The sequence below is a fragment of the Sebastes umbrosus genome, chromosome 22 (genome assembly GCF_015220745.1).
Source record: "Sebastes umbrosus isolate fSebUmb1 chromosome 22, fSebUmb1.pri, whole genome shotgun sequence".
Classification (NCBI taxonomy): domain Eukaryota; kingdom Metazoa; phylum Chordata; class Actinopteri; order Perciformes; family Sebastidae; genus Sebastes; species Sebastes umbrosus.
In genome coordinates, this window is record NC_051290.1 from 12,732,908 (window position 1) to 12,750,255 (window position 17,348).

The 17,348-nt window shown below is 41.5% G+C and overlaps 1 protein-coding gene across 9 annotated transcripts in view; it reads right to left on the minus strand.

Moving 5' to 3' along the window:
• Positions 1–543: 543 nt before the first annotated feature.
• The window catches only part of poln (polymerase (DNA directed) nu), a 94,858-nt gene continuing 78,053 nt past the window's right edge, over positions 544–17,348 (minus strand). For 8 of the 9 annotated variants that reach the window (XM_037757832.1, XM_037757835.1, XM_037757833.1 and 5 more), the window contains 7 exons: positions 16,344–16,426; positions 9,948–10,079; positions 3,495–3,605; positions 3,126–3,204; positions 2,562–2,629; positions 1,567–1,628; positions 544–1,211 (listed from right to left, as the gene is read on the minus strand). In XM_037757832.1, coding sequence (XP_037613760.1) covers positions 1,125–1,211; positions 1,567–1,628; positions 2,562–2,629; positions 3,126–3,204; positions 3,495–3,605; positions 9,948–10,079; positions 16,344–16,426 — 622 coding nt within the window. In that variant the 3' untranslated portion in view covers positions 544–1,124. Of the gene's footprint in view, positions 1,212–1,566; positions 1,629–2,561; positions 2,630–3,125; positions 3,205–3,494; positions 3,606–7,649; positions 7,881–9,947; positions 10,080–16,343; positions 16,427–17,348 lie in introns of those variants that run through there. The other variant, XM_037757837.1, reaches the window with a different exon arrangement.

Genomic DNA, 17,348 nt, shown 5'->3' on the forward strand with positions numbered 1-17,348 from the left:
TGTGCCTGGAAGCCGGCGACTGTGTGCGAGTGCATTCATGGTGGCTGCGTGTGTGTTTCTTAAGTGTGTGTATGCTTGTGTACGAGCGTTCGTGGAATGTGTGTGTGTGTGTGTGTGTGTGACAGAGGCACGAACAAGACAAAGGGGAGAGTGGGCTAGAGCCAAGGGAGCGGATAAAAGATGAGCCGGAGAGAGGGAGGCGCTGGATGCACACGGCTGAGCAAAATTAGATCATCTGCTTTGAATCAGCTGAATGCTACCGACAAAAAAAGGTGAAGCTTATTAGAGAAAGCGTCCCTGAAAATATCATAAATACTAGCTAAATACACCTGACTATTTCTAAACTCTCCGTTGCTCTTTTCTCTCTTAAATCATTCATTGACAATTAAGATCATCTACGCTTCTGTTAATCAGGGTATCAGCTCTAAAAATGCTTTAAAATGCGACGTGCAAATTAGCTGGAAGAATTAATTAAGGATTAGAGCCTAGTGTACAAAGAACAGAAGCTGCATGTGGAGATATATAACTGGGTGAGAAGGGTCATTGGGTTTATCAAGTGGGAACCTCCTACAGATGATTTATTCAGCACAAACAAAGCATAAAAACAATAGATACAAGGACGTTTTCTGTAGAATAAACAGTACACCATATTGCAGGTATACATTAGCTCAACACCTTTTTTTAAAACTCATACTAACAACCACTTTTATGAACCAATAAATATCAAGCGCTCCTCACCTTGGCAACAAGGCAGAGAAAACAGTCTTAACAAGAGAGTGTGAAAACGGAGGAGGAGAGGAGGAGGACAAGGAATTTTTTTTTTTTTTTTTTTTGCAGGATGGAAGAGAGAGCGATCCTGTCTCTGGCTCCTGCCGTTGCCCCCGGATACGGATGGAGTGAAAGCAAGAAGCTGGAAAGGAGCTGCAGCTGCCTGGTTTCCATAGCAATGTGGATGCAGGACAAGTGAAGAGAGAGCGGGAGAGCTAGAAAACAGAGAGGCTATGAGAGGGAACGAGAAACTGAGAGGAGGCAGAAATATGAGAACACACCAAGGGGGAGGGAGCAGAGCAAGAAAAGTATATTAAATACAGGCGTGGTGGTAGAAGAGGGGGGTGGAGGGGGACTCAAAGAGAAGGAGACATTGGAGGGATATTAAGCTCAGACATGGATCCCCAAGACTTGCCACTGGAGACCGCCACCTTCAGGGGGACCTGGTGAACACACACACATAAGAAAAGGGAAAGGTGTCAGTGTGTCAGCATACATGTGTAGACGTCATTCATAGTGACCTACATTGATTTACACCCACCTAACATGCCGAACGATAATATCATGCACTGTATTTAAGAAGTGTGTGTGTTTCAACCACAACATTTGCATGTAAAAGCAAAGATGACAAATAGGTCATGTGCCTACTGGACCATGTCTCTGTGTGGTTCTATACGGTTGTTATTGTGTACATCTCCATTAGCCTGGGTCCCATGGCAACAAGAGCATCCACGACTGAACAAAGGTTGATCAAGACACTATTATACCGCTGAATGATTTCAGGTTATGCTGACTCACCTTAAGATAGACTCCTAGCTGGTCTATGTGCTGAAGGGACTCCATGGTGCTCCTCACCAGACCTGCACACAAAACAACGTGCAGACACAGGTGTTACGGTGCGTTCCATTTGAACTGGGAAGTCGGAATTTCCAAGTTCCAAGTCGGAGATTTCAACTGGAACGCTCCCCCGATGTCGATTTTCCAACACAGAAAGTCGGACGACCCTCACCAACCCCGACCTCAAAACCCAAGAGGGCTGCTTCGTGCATCAACAGTAAAACAGCTGTAGTAGTATACAGTTTATAGCATGTCTTATTTGTGTCTCATTAAATAGGTTGTACACACAGTACTGTCCAACTTCTATCACAAAATACCGGCGTATCAAGTGGTTATCAACTGGTATTGCTAACAATGGCTGGAGCTAACCCCATTAAAGCATCAGTGGATAGAAATGGAGCAAATATGATTTAAAAAAAGTTATTTTTATAAAACGGTCACTATATCCTGACAGTAGTGAGATAGGTAATCTGAAAAAAATCATGTGCCTCTGTGTCCTCCGGTGCTCCTAATAGCATCTGCAAAAAATTGTTGCCTACTGAAGCTTTAAGTTTTGCGACTTTTATTGTACTGGAACACGGTCAACTCGGGTGTGATGTCACTCCCAGCTCCGACTTCCGAGGTAAATGGAACGCACAACCACAGCCATTGCATTGTGGGTAATGTAGGCACAGGTTTTGACAGCCAAGAAGAACGTGTGGAATGAAAAAAAAGAGGATATCTCTGGTTCTGCTGTATTGATTTTGATCGTTTGACAAAAACAACTAAATCAACGGAGTTCTCTTTTAACTGTAATATGGTCACATGAATTTAGCATAACACGCTTTAATATCAAAAACAAATTTACTATTTGATATCCAGAACTCTTCACTGTAAAGCTACTTGGCGTTAAAGGTACAGCACATTAGTGTCTCTGATACAAGTGAAATAATTGATATTGGAAGTTGTAAATTCACCTGCAAACTGCTCCACCTGGGAGTCCTCCACTTCGTACAGGAGCTCATCGTGGAGCTGCGCTACCAGCCTACAGTTACAAACACATTTAGAAATACATAAACACATCAACTACTGCTAGACTATTACTTCAACTACTACTAATAATGTTCATCAACATGCTACCATGAGGACTTCAACTAAGTCCTCCCCGTATTTGCATCCTGCACCCGGTTAACTCTGGTATATTTTGGCTCTTGGCATCAAGTGTGTTTACTCTAGCTGAATGTTTGGCGTGTAACAGCAGCAATCATTTGAGAAAACTCAACTCTACAAATTTAGTTGGCTGGTAAAACAGCGAATGTTGTTTATGTGTTTTGGCATGATAGACTCAGTCAGTTCTTCTTCATTAATGTAGCACTCGGCCGTGTTTTGCCCCGTGTAGATTCAGAGGGGACGACAGTGTGAAGAGCCAGTGTTTAATTTGTTGCTGTAGCGAAGGATACAAAGTCGGGTATGACCGGGAGCAATGGCTCGTGATATGATGTATATTCAGTCAGTAGTAGCGGCATGTTTAGTGGTTGTACCTGGCAGAGAGCGAGCTGGAGGAGGAGACCAGGTTGAAGATTCTGATCATGGCCATTTTACAGAGATCAGCAGCAGAACCTGCACACATAGATATAAACAAAATTACACACACATCTGTTATAGTCAAAAGGATGAATGGATTTAACCAGCAAGAGGCCTGCAGGTCAGGCAGAGGTTAAATGAGGTGTAAGGTAAGATATTAAAGATGTTAAATGGAGTTATAATGATTGACTTTATCCACAAAAAGCTAATTTCTAACAACTCTAAACCACTTCCTGATCATCAGAAGTAAACTAAGAAGGATACAGACCCGCAAACAAGCCCTGCTACTACACTACACTATTGCACAGCCCTGTCACTCATCCTACCTTGGACCACAAAGTTGACTGCCTGCCTCTCAGCCTGCATGCGGATGCCCCAGTCGGGGGAGTTGATGTTGGGGAGGGTCCGTCGACGACCCATGATGGAGAGCACATAACCTAAACAGAAGACAAGAAATCTATGATTTAATAATTCATCATTCTGAGCACAATTTCTGCATTGTGTGCGATCATGCCTTCAGTCTAGTTTGAGCAAATATGTCCTTGAGGGCTGGTCCTCTCACGCAGCCAAGCTGGAGTTAGTATTTATAATATTTATACCCATTCAGTGTAGCAGCTTTGCTACTCCCTCAAGATTCACTGCGACCAGAATTAAATCGCCAGTTTACTCTGAAGTAGTGAGCATACTGTAAATTGAAATGTGATGATATAATGTAGGCTGCGTCTGAAATCGCATAATATGCACTACATACCCATTACATGTAATATTGTTCAACATACTTGTGTGTGAATAATAAACAGGAGTATGTATCTTTTCGGACGCACTGAGCAGTAATTTCTACGCCGTCACTTCCTGAGAGCCTCCTTGCCGGTTGGAGATTGCGTAACCATGGTAACCAGTGCCAACCTCATGTGACCAAACGATGATTTATAAGAATCATAAAGTCTGAACTAATCTACAAACTATATTACGCCGATAGCAAAGTGGAATCTTATACTTACACTTAAATTGAAGCGTTATTGACGTTGCAGAGCTGTCCAATAACGTCTGTTATGAACATTGTTGTCACTACCGCATTGCATTGTGGGATATTTATTTATTTACCGTAGTGTCAAGTGTTGCATACTGTGATAATTCAACAGAAATAGTATGCAAGTCACGTCCTATTGGTTTCATACTAAGGTTTTGGACATACTAAAAAAATCTCACATACTGTTTTAGCGTGCTAAATTACAGAGGCCCTGAAAGGCAAGCGAGAAAATACAATTCTGGTGATACATTTTCTAAGTCTGATTTAAATTGTTGTTGTACACAGATGGGAAAAAAAGCAAAAAAGAGCCTGAACTTATTTTTTTTCACTGGTTTTCACAGAACAAAAGAATAATCCTGGCTAAAATGTTTTTTCACCTGGCATAACTTTTTATTCTTTGACCTGTTTCACAGATGAAAAAAAAGTAAATTAGAAAAACCTTCACCTTTCCTTAAGTCATAAACATAGGAAAGAAAACAATTTAGATCAGATTTAGAAAATGGATCACAAGAATTTTTTTTCTCTCGCTTGTCTTTCAGGGCTTCCGTACTAAATAGCATGTTAGTATGGAATTTCTGACGCAACCATATACTGCAACAGGAAATTAAGTGGGACACATTTGGAATGTTTACACTTACAACTGTGAAATGGTCAACTTTATACTGAAATTATGTTTGAACCTTGCTTGTGTAGATGTTGCATTTGGCAGAAATATCTCCCCTTTTAAAGCATACAAAAGGAGGATGCTCATCCAAAGTCCAAAAACCTTCAGGACCAAAACAACTTTAAGACAAGTAGAACAAACTGTCTCAAGACTGAATCAAGTTTTGACCCATAACTCTGTGTTGCACTACTTTTACTGCTAGTCTTTCTGAACCATCTCACTCCTTCCAAGTCAAGTAAGTCGTCCACAACAACACGCCGAGCAGAACTAAAGCTGCAGTGTCATTTGAAGAGAATAGTTTCATTAAAAGTAATCTGTTGATACAGCATTATAGGTGATTATGGTAACAGCAGGTTTACAATGAAACAAGTACACACACACACACACACAAACACACACTCACACTCACACACACACTCACACACACCGTGGTATCCACATGATTCACATAGAAAAGCAAAGAGAAACACCCTCACATTCCCAGTACAGTCACACAAACACACATTGGAAGGTAACACAAGAATGTGTAGTGACGTGATGCACACACACTCACTCACACACACATTATCAAATGCAGGTATGCAACACACACACACACACACTCACTCACACACACACACACAGTGGACCAGTACATTCCACCAGCTGGACAATGGAGCGGGCTTTACAGCTAAATCCCTCTAGTATCCCTTACTATGAGGAAAGCCAACCAGGGCATGAAACCTGAATGACCCTCTTCCCAGAACACACACATACAATCACACACACACAAGCATAAATGCATAGGAAATGAGCGCATAACAGATAGTAACAAACACAAAAACCTTCCACTCACTGTGACCTGACCCATGACACATGCGTGTGACCTTTTTTCACCAGGAATGTGACCTTTGTTCTGGGGCCCAGTGACAGGGATGTGAAGTCTACAGTGTTGTTGTCCAACAGGAGAGGACAGGTATGTGAATCACACCGGAATGTGTGTGTTTTTCAAAAACCCATTTGGCTGCTTTTTAAGTCAGTGACACACGGGTGTGAGCGCCAGTGCTTTTCAAGTTCAGGCTGTCTGTGTGGAGAAAGTGGTAGTACATATGATGAGCAGCAGCACTAGAAACTAGGACAGGGAAACAAATCAATAGCATCATTTATGTATAAACTTTCGGTGGTGTTGTACTCAGGAGATTGTTCTAGTTTTACTTAATTCAACTTTATTAGCCATAGGTACGTTAACACAGGGCCAACCGTACAATGACATGTATTGGACGAGAGAACGGGTCATATAAAGATAAAATAAGCTAAAATGACAATAAGATGTAAGGTAAGATGGTATGATATAAGTCAAATATAGCACTATATATATATATATTAAAAGAGGATTGTATGTATTTCTTTATATCTAAAAACTAACAAAGTGAGCTATCAAAGGCCCTGACAACCTTTTCATCTAAGGCTGCATGATTATGAAAAAATATCTAATTGCGATTATTTTGACTGATATTGCAGTTGCGTCATGATTTGCGATATTAGAGGGAACGATCATTTTTACATCGTTATTCTCATTTTCATTGAAAAACATATTAAAATATAATGATGTAATTTTTGCGGGGATTTTTACCAAACAAAGATGTTTTCTTAAGTCTGTAGAATATGATGTGTAGTCCAGAACATCTCTGCAGCACTACAATATTTAATTTAAAATGGTATTTTGACACACATTTAAAAAATATTGTGATTTTAACAAATACTGCAATTTGAAAATTGCGGAAGGCCATATTGAGATTTCGATAAAATTTGGATTAATTGTGCGGCCCTATTTTCAACCCATGCACCAATTGGGATTTATCAATGTTTAAATCAAAATGTGAGTAGTTGGTGTGTTATCTAACCACTGTCAATCAAATCTGATCCTGAATTCTGATTTATCTTTTACCTTTTTATATCTGGGAAATGTTCCTAAAGGTCTCAGTAAAAGCGACACATGCTTTTTGAAGATTATTATGGCTGCTTTTAAGAAAACTATTACTAAATACTGACTCCAGAGGAACCCTACCTCCATTGCCCTTCTTACCAACATAATCAACTCTATCAATGGAGAAAATGACTTTCACTCTTCGACTCGGGATTTGCGAAATGGGATAGTTATAGTCATCTAGACTCTTAATCATTTTTCCTGAGCCTGAACTCTTTTATGTGCATTTTGAGCTGTGCCTGTGCCTCTCTTTTTATTTACTTATTTCTTCAATGTTTGATTTGTATTGATTATACTGTAATGTCCCAGTCCTCTCCTGTTCCATGTTCATAAAAACTAAAACAAAAAAAGTTAAAAAAAAACCCAAAAACCAAGGGGCTTTAAGGCCTTTGAGTTTGGTCTGATGTAATGTAAAAGAACAGAACACAGTTCACTACATTGAACATCAATTTGGTTATTTTCTATATTTTCTATTTTCTAGTTTGTCTACATGAGCCATATTGTAATATATGTTGACAGTGGAAAAACATTTTAATTGGTATTGTCATGTGGATTTTGGTGATATCGTCTAGCGTACTGGAAAGTCTGAAGTAAGACTAATAAGAAGGATTTAAATCTTCAGCACCCATTATGAAGAATTAGGAGTAATCCCTGGCAAATACATCTGCCCCCACCTTAAAAATGTGAAAATGTTGGTAAAGTAACATTTCAGAGAACAGGAGTTGACTTTTCTCCTCATCCGGGTTGTGTGTAGTCTTCAGAGTATAAGCTGTCTGCATAGCTCAGCGTTGCTGCCGGACCGTTATCCATGACAGAGCATAAAAGAGGCTGAAGCAACAGCTAAACTGAAAATCCCTTTTTTATTAAAGACAAGCAAGCTCCGCTTTGTGCAAGAGTCTGCAGTTGAAATATCTGCATGCATACGTGCGTGGACGATTTGACAGCCGGGATGTCTGAGTGTTTGCACGGCAGGGTGTTTGCACATCCATGCTTCCCCGTGTCTGCTGTGGCCTTCAGAAGACTTGGCTGCTTTTTTATCTCTGTGATTCCCCCTGTTGTTTAAAGAAAAAAAAAAAGAAAATCTCGCTCTCAGGCAGTCTTTACAAGTGAGGGTAGAGCATTCATCCCAAGAGCGTCGATGAAATGCGCATGATATGAAGAACAACGGGACAGGCTTACCCAGAAGTGGCGGCTTTATCTCATTTTAATATCAAGGACAGAGAGTGTGGACCATTCAGAGAAGTGTGGCTGTGGCAGCTATGTCTATGACATCATTTATTGTAGTTTATACAATAAAAATATTCTTGTTTTAGTCCTCATCTTTGTCGCATTCCTTCTGGGTTGTTCCATTTCTACTCTTCTTCCCTTACATCCACAGCCCTTTTTCCTCTTTTCTTCTCTCTCTGCTGTTACACCCACACTGTGATACTGACCTCACCTTCACGTTGCCCTTTCCAATGCATTTTCAACAAATATGACAGCCGCTGAGCCGGCACTGTTCACCCCATCCCTGCTCAGCCTGCCAGCATCCAGCAGCTCTGAACAAATATCGCTGTATCAGATACCAATCAACTACAAACTCTGGGAGGTGCAGAGTGGACGAGGAGCCCAGGCACGTATTAAGCTCTGCTCCCTGAGTCACAGTACAGCTAAAACAGCCTTGGTGTCATACTGTATGTCTCCTCCCAGCACAGCACAGCTTACAGAGGACTATTTTATCGATCAGCCGCTGTAAATGTCTGCTGTGGAATGAGGAAAGAGACGAAAGGAAAAGAGAGGTATGAAAACAGTGACAGTAAAAGGAAGAACATGGAAAGAAAGAGAGGAGAGACTGAAAAGAAAACAAAGAGACAGACTGAAGGACAGCGAGACAAAGACAGTGTGGGACGAGCGGGGTAGATAAATCCCGGCACCGTCTCCGATGGGAGGATCACCATGGTGATGAGCTGAATCAAAGCCGACTGTGTGGCGCAACATCACTTCCACGCCGATCACGGTGCGCGGCATTTTGGAAGAATGGGTCCGTGACGCCGCTTCGATTAGGAAGCTGACACTGGAGAAAGGGGAAGCGATGAGCGGTGAGCGGGGTGTGTCAGCGGTGATAGGTTGCTATGGGTGATGGAGCACCTCTCTGTGTGAGGGGTCAGTGTTTGTGACGAAAGTGTACGACATCACGGCTGACCTAATTCAGCATGTTTACTACAAAACAAGGTTATTTTGCAACACTCGTTATACAAGATAAAATGACTGAGGAGCCACTATTCAATGCAGAAAGAGTATGAGAAAGAAGCAGCTCTGGCATTTCTTAGCTCTGACACAATTGGCTCTTTCTCACAGATCTCAGAGAGACTACACGGAGACTAATTTGATTGGGGTGTAATTGGTTTATACGTAAACTGTTGACTCTTTAAGTGTGTTCATTAGGCTGGGAAAAGCAGATACAGCACATTGGATAAAGTTAAGATGGGATCGGATACCAAGCCAGAGGTCTTAACCCGAACACAGGCCTCAGTGTTGATAGTCGGAGGATCTGTTTTGGCGCAGGCTGACCTCATCCCTCTTCCTGTCGGCGCCGGCCTCGCGTACCGCGTGCAACGGGGGTTAAAGTGCAGACTTTACACTATTTTGCATGAGCACGTTTAAGTCTCAGGTGTGCTGTGTTGGCAATTCAGTCCAATATATAAATAGAGTGTCCCGTCTGAACCGTCAGCCCCGTCCCACCCCACACCCCACCCGTCCTCGTCCCCCTCAAGTATTGACCCGTGGCAGTTTGTCTCATTCCTGCCAGTGCAAGCACATCTTCTTCTTCCTCAACCGAACACACACACAAATCCATACAGACCGTGGGTGTATGTGTGTACGCCTAAGAAATTAAAACTGCATGTCAAAAGTGCAGGCCCTAACCCGGACATGCACGCACACATTTTGCTGACGTTTGTAATCCTTAACATTAACCCCTAATTTCCCTCATCTTAACGGTGACTCTGACACTAATTCTGGGAAACGGTTCTTATACAGTATGTGACCTCTCCAATGTCTTTCCCTTTAGTAGCATTCAAGATAACCTTGAGGTAATGCTTCATATGGGAGGCACAATGTGAATTTGAATGGACACAGACCTTGCTTGTGGCACTGCTGAATGGTTCTCTGGACGAAGGCCTGGACTTCTCTGTAGGTCTGCAGGAAGCTGTCCTGGAATCGGCTGGCTTGCTCAGCGCTCACCCCGAGGATCCCCGACAGACGCTCACGACCTGCATGGAGCGACATATTACTAACTCCTATTTAACTAGGCAAGATTACATCAGGGAGAGTAGTTACAAGGGAGACATTGATGCCATGCAGATAGAATGTAAACAGTATGATTTTCAGCCATGATGATTCATTGTGTCCTAGATTATAACTTCCCCACTGATTTGAGTACCTTCCTCACACAAATAAGTGTTACTAGAGTTGTCAACATCTGCAGTATGCTAAAGGAAGAGTGTTATGTTTTGGGAAATACACGTGTTGGCTTTCTTGCCGAGAGTTAGATTCTTTGAAATTACTGCACCTGGCATATAACTCCCCATAACAATGTGTCGTTTTTACACTTCAGTGTTAATACGTATTAAATAAATGAGATATAACGTGTTAATTAGTGTTCTTAAAGGTACAGTGTGTAGCATTCGGCGGCATCTAGTGGTGTGGTTGCAGATTAAAACCACCTGAGTACCCCTCCGCTCACTCCTCCCTTTCCAAGACTGCGGTAACGAAAGCCGCCGAATGCAAAACCATGGTAACGCCATTCGCCTCGTTCAGAGGCCATCAATACCATAACACCACTTTAGGAGCAACGGAAGTCAGATGGCGGCACCATGGTTTTGTGCTCTGCGGCTCTCGTTACTGCTATCTGAGATCTTCAGGTAATGTAAAAACGTGAAAGTCTCTCTCTGTGAAGAGGACCTGCTCCCTATGTAGATACGAAGGGCTCAATCTAAGCTAACAGAAACATTAATGATTCTTAGTTTCGGGTGATTATACACTAATGAAAACATAGTTATGAATATTATATTACATTTCTGCTAATAGATCTCCTTAAAATGTGACACAATGTTCCTTTATGAGGTGCTGGTAGGCAGATTTTGTTAGCTGTTTCCCCTCTTTTCCAGTCTTTGTGCCAAATTAATTATATATTTACTGTACAGATGTGAGAGTGGCATCAATCTTGTCATCTAACTCTCGACAGGAGAGCGATTAAGCATATTTCCCAAAATGTCTGAGTGAATTTAAATGGAGCAAAACTACCTTTAATCATGACTGATTGAAGAGTGTGAAAAGAGATGGGAGAGGCCAGGGGACGAGAGGACAGACTGGACCAGAGGGTAAAAGAAACAAAGAGAAAAAGGTAGAGCCAAATGAAGGGTGAAAGATAGAAGAGGACAAGATAAAAGGAGGGTGGGCAAGGATCAGGGCAAGACTGCAAGAGGTGTCTGTGTGTGTGTGTGTGTGTGTGTGTGAGTAAAGTGAAGATAAAGATAAGAACAAAGAGCCTCAATGTGTGTGCGTCCCAAGGAAGTGTTAAAGGTGTACAGCCTGTAGCAGGAGCAAAGGAGCGGGCTATAAGGTGAGGAACGGATCGATGGAGGCGTGTAGAGGGTGAGCTAATGGGTGCCATAGTTACTGTGTGTGTTTGTGGTTTGGAGCTCTGAGGGGTGTGTGTTCCTGATGTGTGGTTGGTGGAGAGTAATGTCATGCCAAATAGCCGAGAGCTGGTAGGAGAGTTAGTGGTTCTGTGGAAAATCAATCGGGAACACATGTATTAATAAAATATCTGTGAAAATGCCTGTTGTTGGCTAATCAAATGAATAGGATGCTTTAAGAATCAATATAAATAAGTCAAATAAAGTTTTACTCCTTATATTAACCAGTCAGAATCGATGATAGGTTGACCGTTCACATACTGTGTTTTTTGCGCGCTCAAATCCATTGTTGTCAATATAGACGCGCATGCGCAAACGCAGGAGCAACGCAGGAATCAAACCGGAACCAACCATGGCGGCTCGTTTGGAAACTTTTATCATGAAAATAGTTCTCCGAAATGTGTTTCTTTTATGCGAGAAATAAGCCACGCAGTTGCGGAATCTGTCTTTATTTTAGATCGACAACTGTTAATTTAAAAGTTTCTCGGGAGTTTCCAGTGGCGGCGAGTCGCGTTGGACGCCCGTGTCAACTTTATGCAAATGAGGAGCGGCCAACGTGACGCCCAGTCTCTCGAATAGCGCCGCCACATTGCTAGAATGCTTTGCACAGCTGCTTACATAGACAATGAATGGGAAGTGTGGAAAGGACGGAGGTTGTGGACATGTACCGTGATGCGGGAGCAACGCCGTTGTGATACGCAAGTGTTCCCAAGTGACTATTTTTCAGGGTGTGACGGCTGCTCCCTGAGATAAAAAATGTTCAACTTTTGTCATGTGATGAGGAACAACCAATCACAGCCGGCAGATATATTTTTCTTTCTTCTGAAAATATCAGTCTACGGTTAACATATGGAGGAGAAGTTAATCATTTTAGTTCAGAGCTTACCAGAGCTTCACATCTGTCCCACAGACTATTTTACTTGCTTCACCCTTTCTGATCAAGGACGTCACAACATCTGGTTGAAAGGTCAACCTAATTGACACAGACATTCGAGCAGTAAAGTTACTGTGAGGGGTTTACGGTGCTGGAAATCCATTTATCTTTGTTAAGTTCAGTCAGTCAGGCTTTTACTGCTAAATTATCGCAACTTCGTCATCATGGTCATCGCAGCACACAGGTTTTGGTTGCACGACAGTAGCGTAACCTCCGAAGCACCTTGGATAAAAGGATGAAAGCGACAGGGCTGGCGTTTTCCAAACGTTTTTAGACATGGCATGTGAACGTCCCCTAGATAGTTTTTTTGTATTAAGAACAATGAAAACATACAAATGTGAATGTTTCCATCATGGGCTTCGTTTTTAGAAAGTCAGCCTCAGAGCAGAAGATGAGGACGTCTGAATTCATTCGGGTCAGCATGTCTGTCTGCGGGTACACTGTCGCTGAAACACGTCACGACCGAGGCCCTTTCAGCAACGTGGCCGGTTGTGTGTTTCTGTGTGTGCTGAGCTGGAAGCCATCGAGTTTGATACACATGTACTTTATGCAACGGGGACAGAGAATGAGACAAGTTACCATGACGATGTCGAGTAGATGCTGTCTTATCCCTAACGAAAAGTCTACTACTGCAAAACGACTGTTGATGAGCATTTTTTTTTATAAAAGTCACTGAAGTCCTCAGCTGACGAAATGCTAATCTGTTTCACCAGATGAAGAACTCCAGTTAACCTCTATCGTTTCTATTTTCATCCTCTTTATTTTCTCCTCCTTCATCCTACTTTTTTCCCTCCAACATCATCGCTTGGCCTTCTTATTTGTTGACCTATTTGTATACGTGCGAGTCCATAGCGCCGCTCTGCCCCTCCTCCCTGGCCTGATTATTGTCTTGCGGAGAAAGCTTCCTTTTAGTATTTGGTATCCATGGCAACGCATCCTTCCACGAAGAGCCGTCTGCCTATGCTGATCAGGAGCTCCTTCCATTCCTCTTCTCATTTCTCCCACTCAGCCCCACCCGCTCTTCACTCTTCCCCTTTCCCCTACATAACTCCTCCACCTCCCCCGTTCTCTTTTCCCTTTAGCCTACATTTCCTCTGTCCGCATCTCGCTCTCCTTTACATCTCCTTACGCACTCCATATTTTCTCTGCATTTTTTAGCGCATCCCATGCCCCCGCCTCCTCCCTACATGTCTCAAATGAATAGCTTCTACACACTTGCTCACTCACTGGCTGTTGAGGTTTCCTAGAACTGACTCATTCATCAGTGTGTGTGTGTGTGTGTGTGTGTGTGTGTTTGTGCTCTTATGTTTGTTTTCTACCGCTGAGCTGTGTGACTCCTGCTAAAGTGGAAATACCACAGAACACATCATCAGCTTGAGAACATCAGATTTAGTTGAGCTCCTGAATGCATACTCAGTCCAAAGTGAGCGATAGCCACTGGCCCAGTTCCCTTCATGCAGATTCTGATGCAAACCATGCGCTTCAGGGCCACTGCTGATTGGTTAATCAAATCAAACATGTTCTCTTGTTACGTCATGATGTTGACTTCAGGGCGAATAGCTAATGTGCTGTTTTCATTATATACCGTGTTCTGGTCACCGTAAGGCGCAAACACATGAAACTAATGAGAGCTCTTCTTTTAACACGGAGAAGCAACGTACATTTATTTCATGCTGAAATATTTATCCCAAAACTAATATTGGCTACCTCTGGTGTCAGCATACTATACAGAGATCAGAACTGATAACTACAGTAGTGCTATCTATTTAGCTGTGTACCACAAATACAGCCCATGTATAGGCTGATTGATCGTTCACTTTTATAGTGAGTGAACCCTCTCTGAGTGAGAAACTCTCACTGTAGTGAGTACAACAGTACATGTGTCACTTCCTGTGGCCATATGGTGCTTTTCCCTGTCCTTCAATTTGGTTCAAACATGTCAAATGCAGTTAAACACATACAATAACAGACCAGGGGTATTATAGAATTAATTATGAAATTAGAACCAAAATAAGCAGTGAAAAATAAAAACGATATTCTTTAAACTGACATTATATTGCCTGGGTAAAAACAAATAAAAAATTAAATAAAATGAACATAAATTCATTTCAGTTTTAGTTTTTTAGCTACACTACTGAAAAAGGAGACCGCATGAATCTCCGTCAACTCTCGGGACGATGAACCACAGAAACTAAACGGACTTGACATTAAAAGGAGATGGCGCTATCTCGCAATTGCTTCAATAAAGTAGCGCGGAGATTAAACATTATGGCCGTTCCTACACAGTTCTCCAACCATGTATTTTGTATGTATATCTTCTGAGACATTATACCTGGCCCTAACAAAAACAAACTAAAACTAATGTAAAACTAAAACTACATATGTAAAAACTTAAACTAAACCTTACTGAAAATCTGAAAACTAAAAAACTAAAACTAGCAAATACACTCTGAAAACTAACTAAAGCTAAACTAAAATCGAGAAGTCAAAACTAAAATAATAATAAAAAAAGAGAAAATTAAAAACTATTATAATCTTGTAACAGACGCTTCTATTCTTCTACGTTACAAAACCTGTAAAAAAACAGCAACATTTTTTGTGCATAAAATACACTGAAGCATCCACAGCTTCTCAAAGCATGATATAACATGTAAGTAAGCTTTATCGTTTTTTTCCCTTCAAAAGAAAATCCTAAAAGTTGTTTTCTTTCCTGCTGCAAGAAGATGCTGATCATTATAGTTTATAGAGATCACTTCTATTTATTCTTTAAATATGAAAATAATGAGCCCTTCATGTACAGCAGAAGTCATGCAGACAGTTCTGTGAAATCAGTTATGTATGATTAATTGTGTTGTGAACAAGTTTTATAGCTGTTTTGACAACAGCCTCTAAAGTTGTTATTATACTACTACAGGCTTTTGAAGATTAGACATTTATTATTAGTCCTCCCAGTGGCTCTTTCACACCAGACCATAGCAGAAGCTGGTGTGTTGTGTTTTGTGAGCCTACGGAAAAAAGCTGTAGCTCTACATAAGCATTTAAATTGGCCACTGGCAATAAAACCTGATGAAGAGTGCAGGCTGCCTGTAAAAGCTCTCTTCATCACACAGGTGAAAGAGCAAATGCACATGTAAACATGCTCCCGTTTTGTATGTAGATGTCCAAACACATGTCCACATCAGGTTCATATATCCACGTGCTAAAAACACACACACACACACACACACACACACACAACGAAAAACTACACACACCAGCACACAATTGTCAGTCAACGTTTTAAATCCACTGCCAATGATTACGTCGCTTGCTGGCCCAGATATCTACCACGCGTCCACCGGCTTGTATCACTCTGGTCATGTGCGTGCATATGTGTGTGTGTTCACGAGAGCATCCACATGTGTATGCACCATAAATGGGTCACAAGTGACACAGACAAGTGTCTTTATGGGCCACATGGGTGTATTATACATTCGTCTTCCTCTCTCTATTTCTATTTTAATCTTCTCCTGCCCCTCCACCCTCTACCTCCATCCCTGTCCACCCGGTGGAATCAGGAATGTGATCCACAGCGTGAAAGAAATGCTGTCCCAGCAGAAATCACCGGGACATCATCTTTGTGGAAAGATAACCCAAATCTGGCATCCTTGTGATACTGCGATCTAGTCCCTCCTCCTCCTCCTCTTCTTCTTTCTGTTTTATCTCCTCTGCTAATACATTTACCCTCTTCACACAATGAACAACTTGTAGGTCTGAGCCAGTCGCTAAATGACACTTAGACGCCTTGTTTTGTCATTTTGAAACAATACAGGTCAATTGTCCATTTGATTGATGAATATCTGTATCTTCATTATCATCAATCAATTATTACCACCCACTGCCACCCATTCGTTTGTACTCACCTGCCCCGTACACAACAGAGTAGACGATGCGTTTGGCGTGTTCCCGATCCTCAGAAGTCACCTCACCCTCACTTACCCCCTTCCTGAGGGACAAAGATAAACCTCATTGAGAGAGACAGTGTGTGATACCGTACAAAAGGAAAATATACATACATACAGTGTCTGAATATGTATTTTAGGGGTGAACAAATGGTGCAGAGGTCAAAAAGATTTGTTAAAAAATACGATTCTAACCCACTTGGAGAATTTAAAGGGAAATATGCAAATGAAGTCCTTGGTTGACACAGTTTAAACATTTTGTGATGAATAAACAGCACGGAAATGCAAAATACTCACCTGTGAATATATCACATCAAAATTATTCATACAGGCAGCAAAGCAACTTTGCAACAGTTGCAACACTTTTTCAATTAAAAGGTAGAGGACCTACTACCAGGGTCCCATTGGCCCAAAAATACTGTTGTATAGCCTAAACTACTGTAAGCTATTTTAGTTTCCTTTTAGTGAAATGCTCTGAATGAATCTTTCTCTGGTAAACAGTTACACAGTGTATACGTCTCTGGCTTTTATTGTTAAATGAAGGAGTGGATCTGGTCTGCGCTGCCTTCCTCAAAGTTGAAAAGAGTAATAAAGTTTGCCATCTTGGTTCAGACTACGGAGCCTCCGTGTTGTTGTACAGTATAGTGTACGCATTGAATATGTCCATTCTGCACAACGTGATTGGTTGATGCCTTAATTCACAGTATAAAAGCTCAGAAAAATCAACCTTGTTATGGAAAAAAAAAATGTGTTTCTTTTTCTCCGCGTAATATTTACATTCTTTGCAAAAGTATTCATGAAAAAAAAAAACTGTTCGAAGAAATACTGTATATTGAAGTGCAAATTAATCGCATAAAAAAAAAGTCCCCGGTGTGTGAAGGGCTTTAGGTGATGATTTCCACAGAGAATTGAGACACAACATTGTAGAAAACAGCTTAAATGTAAGTATGATGAGTGTGCATGTAC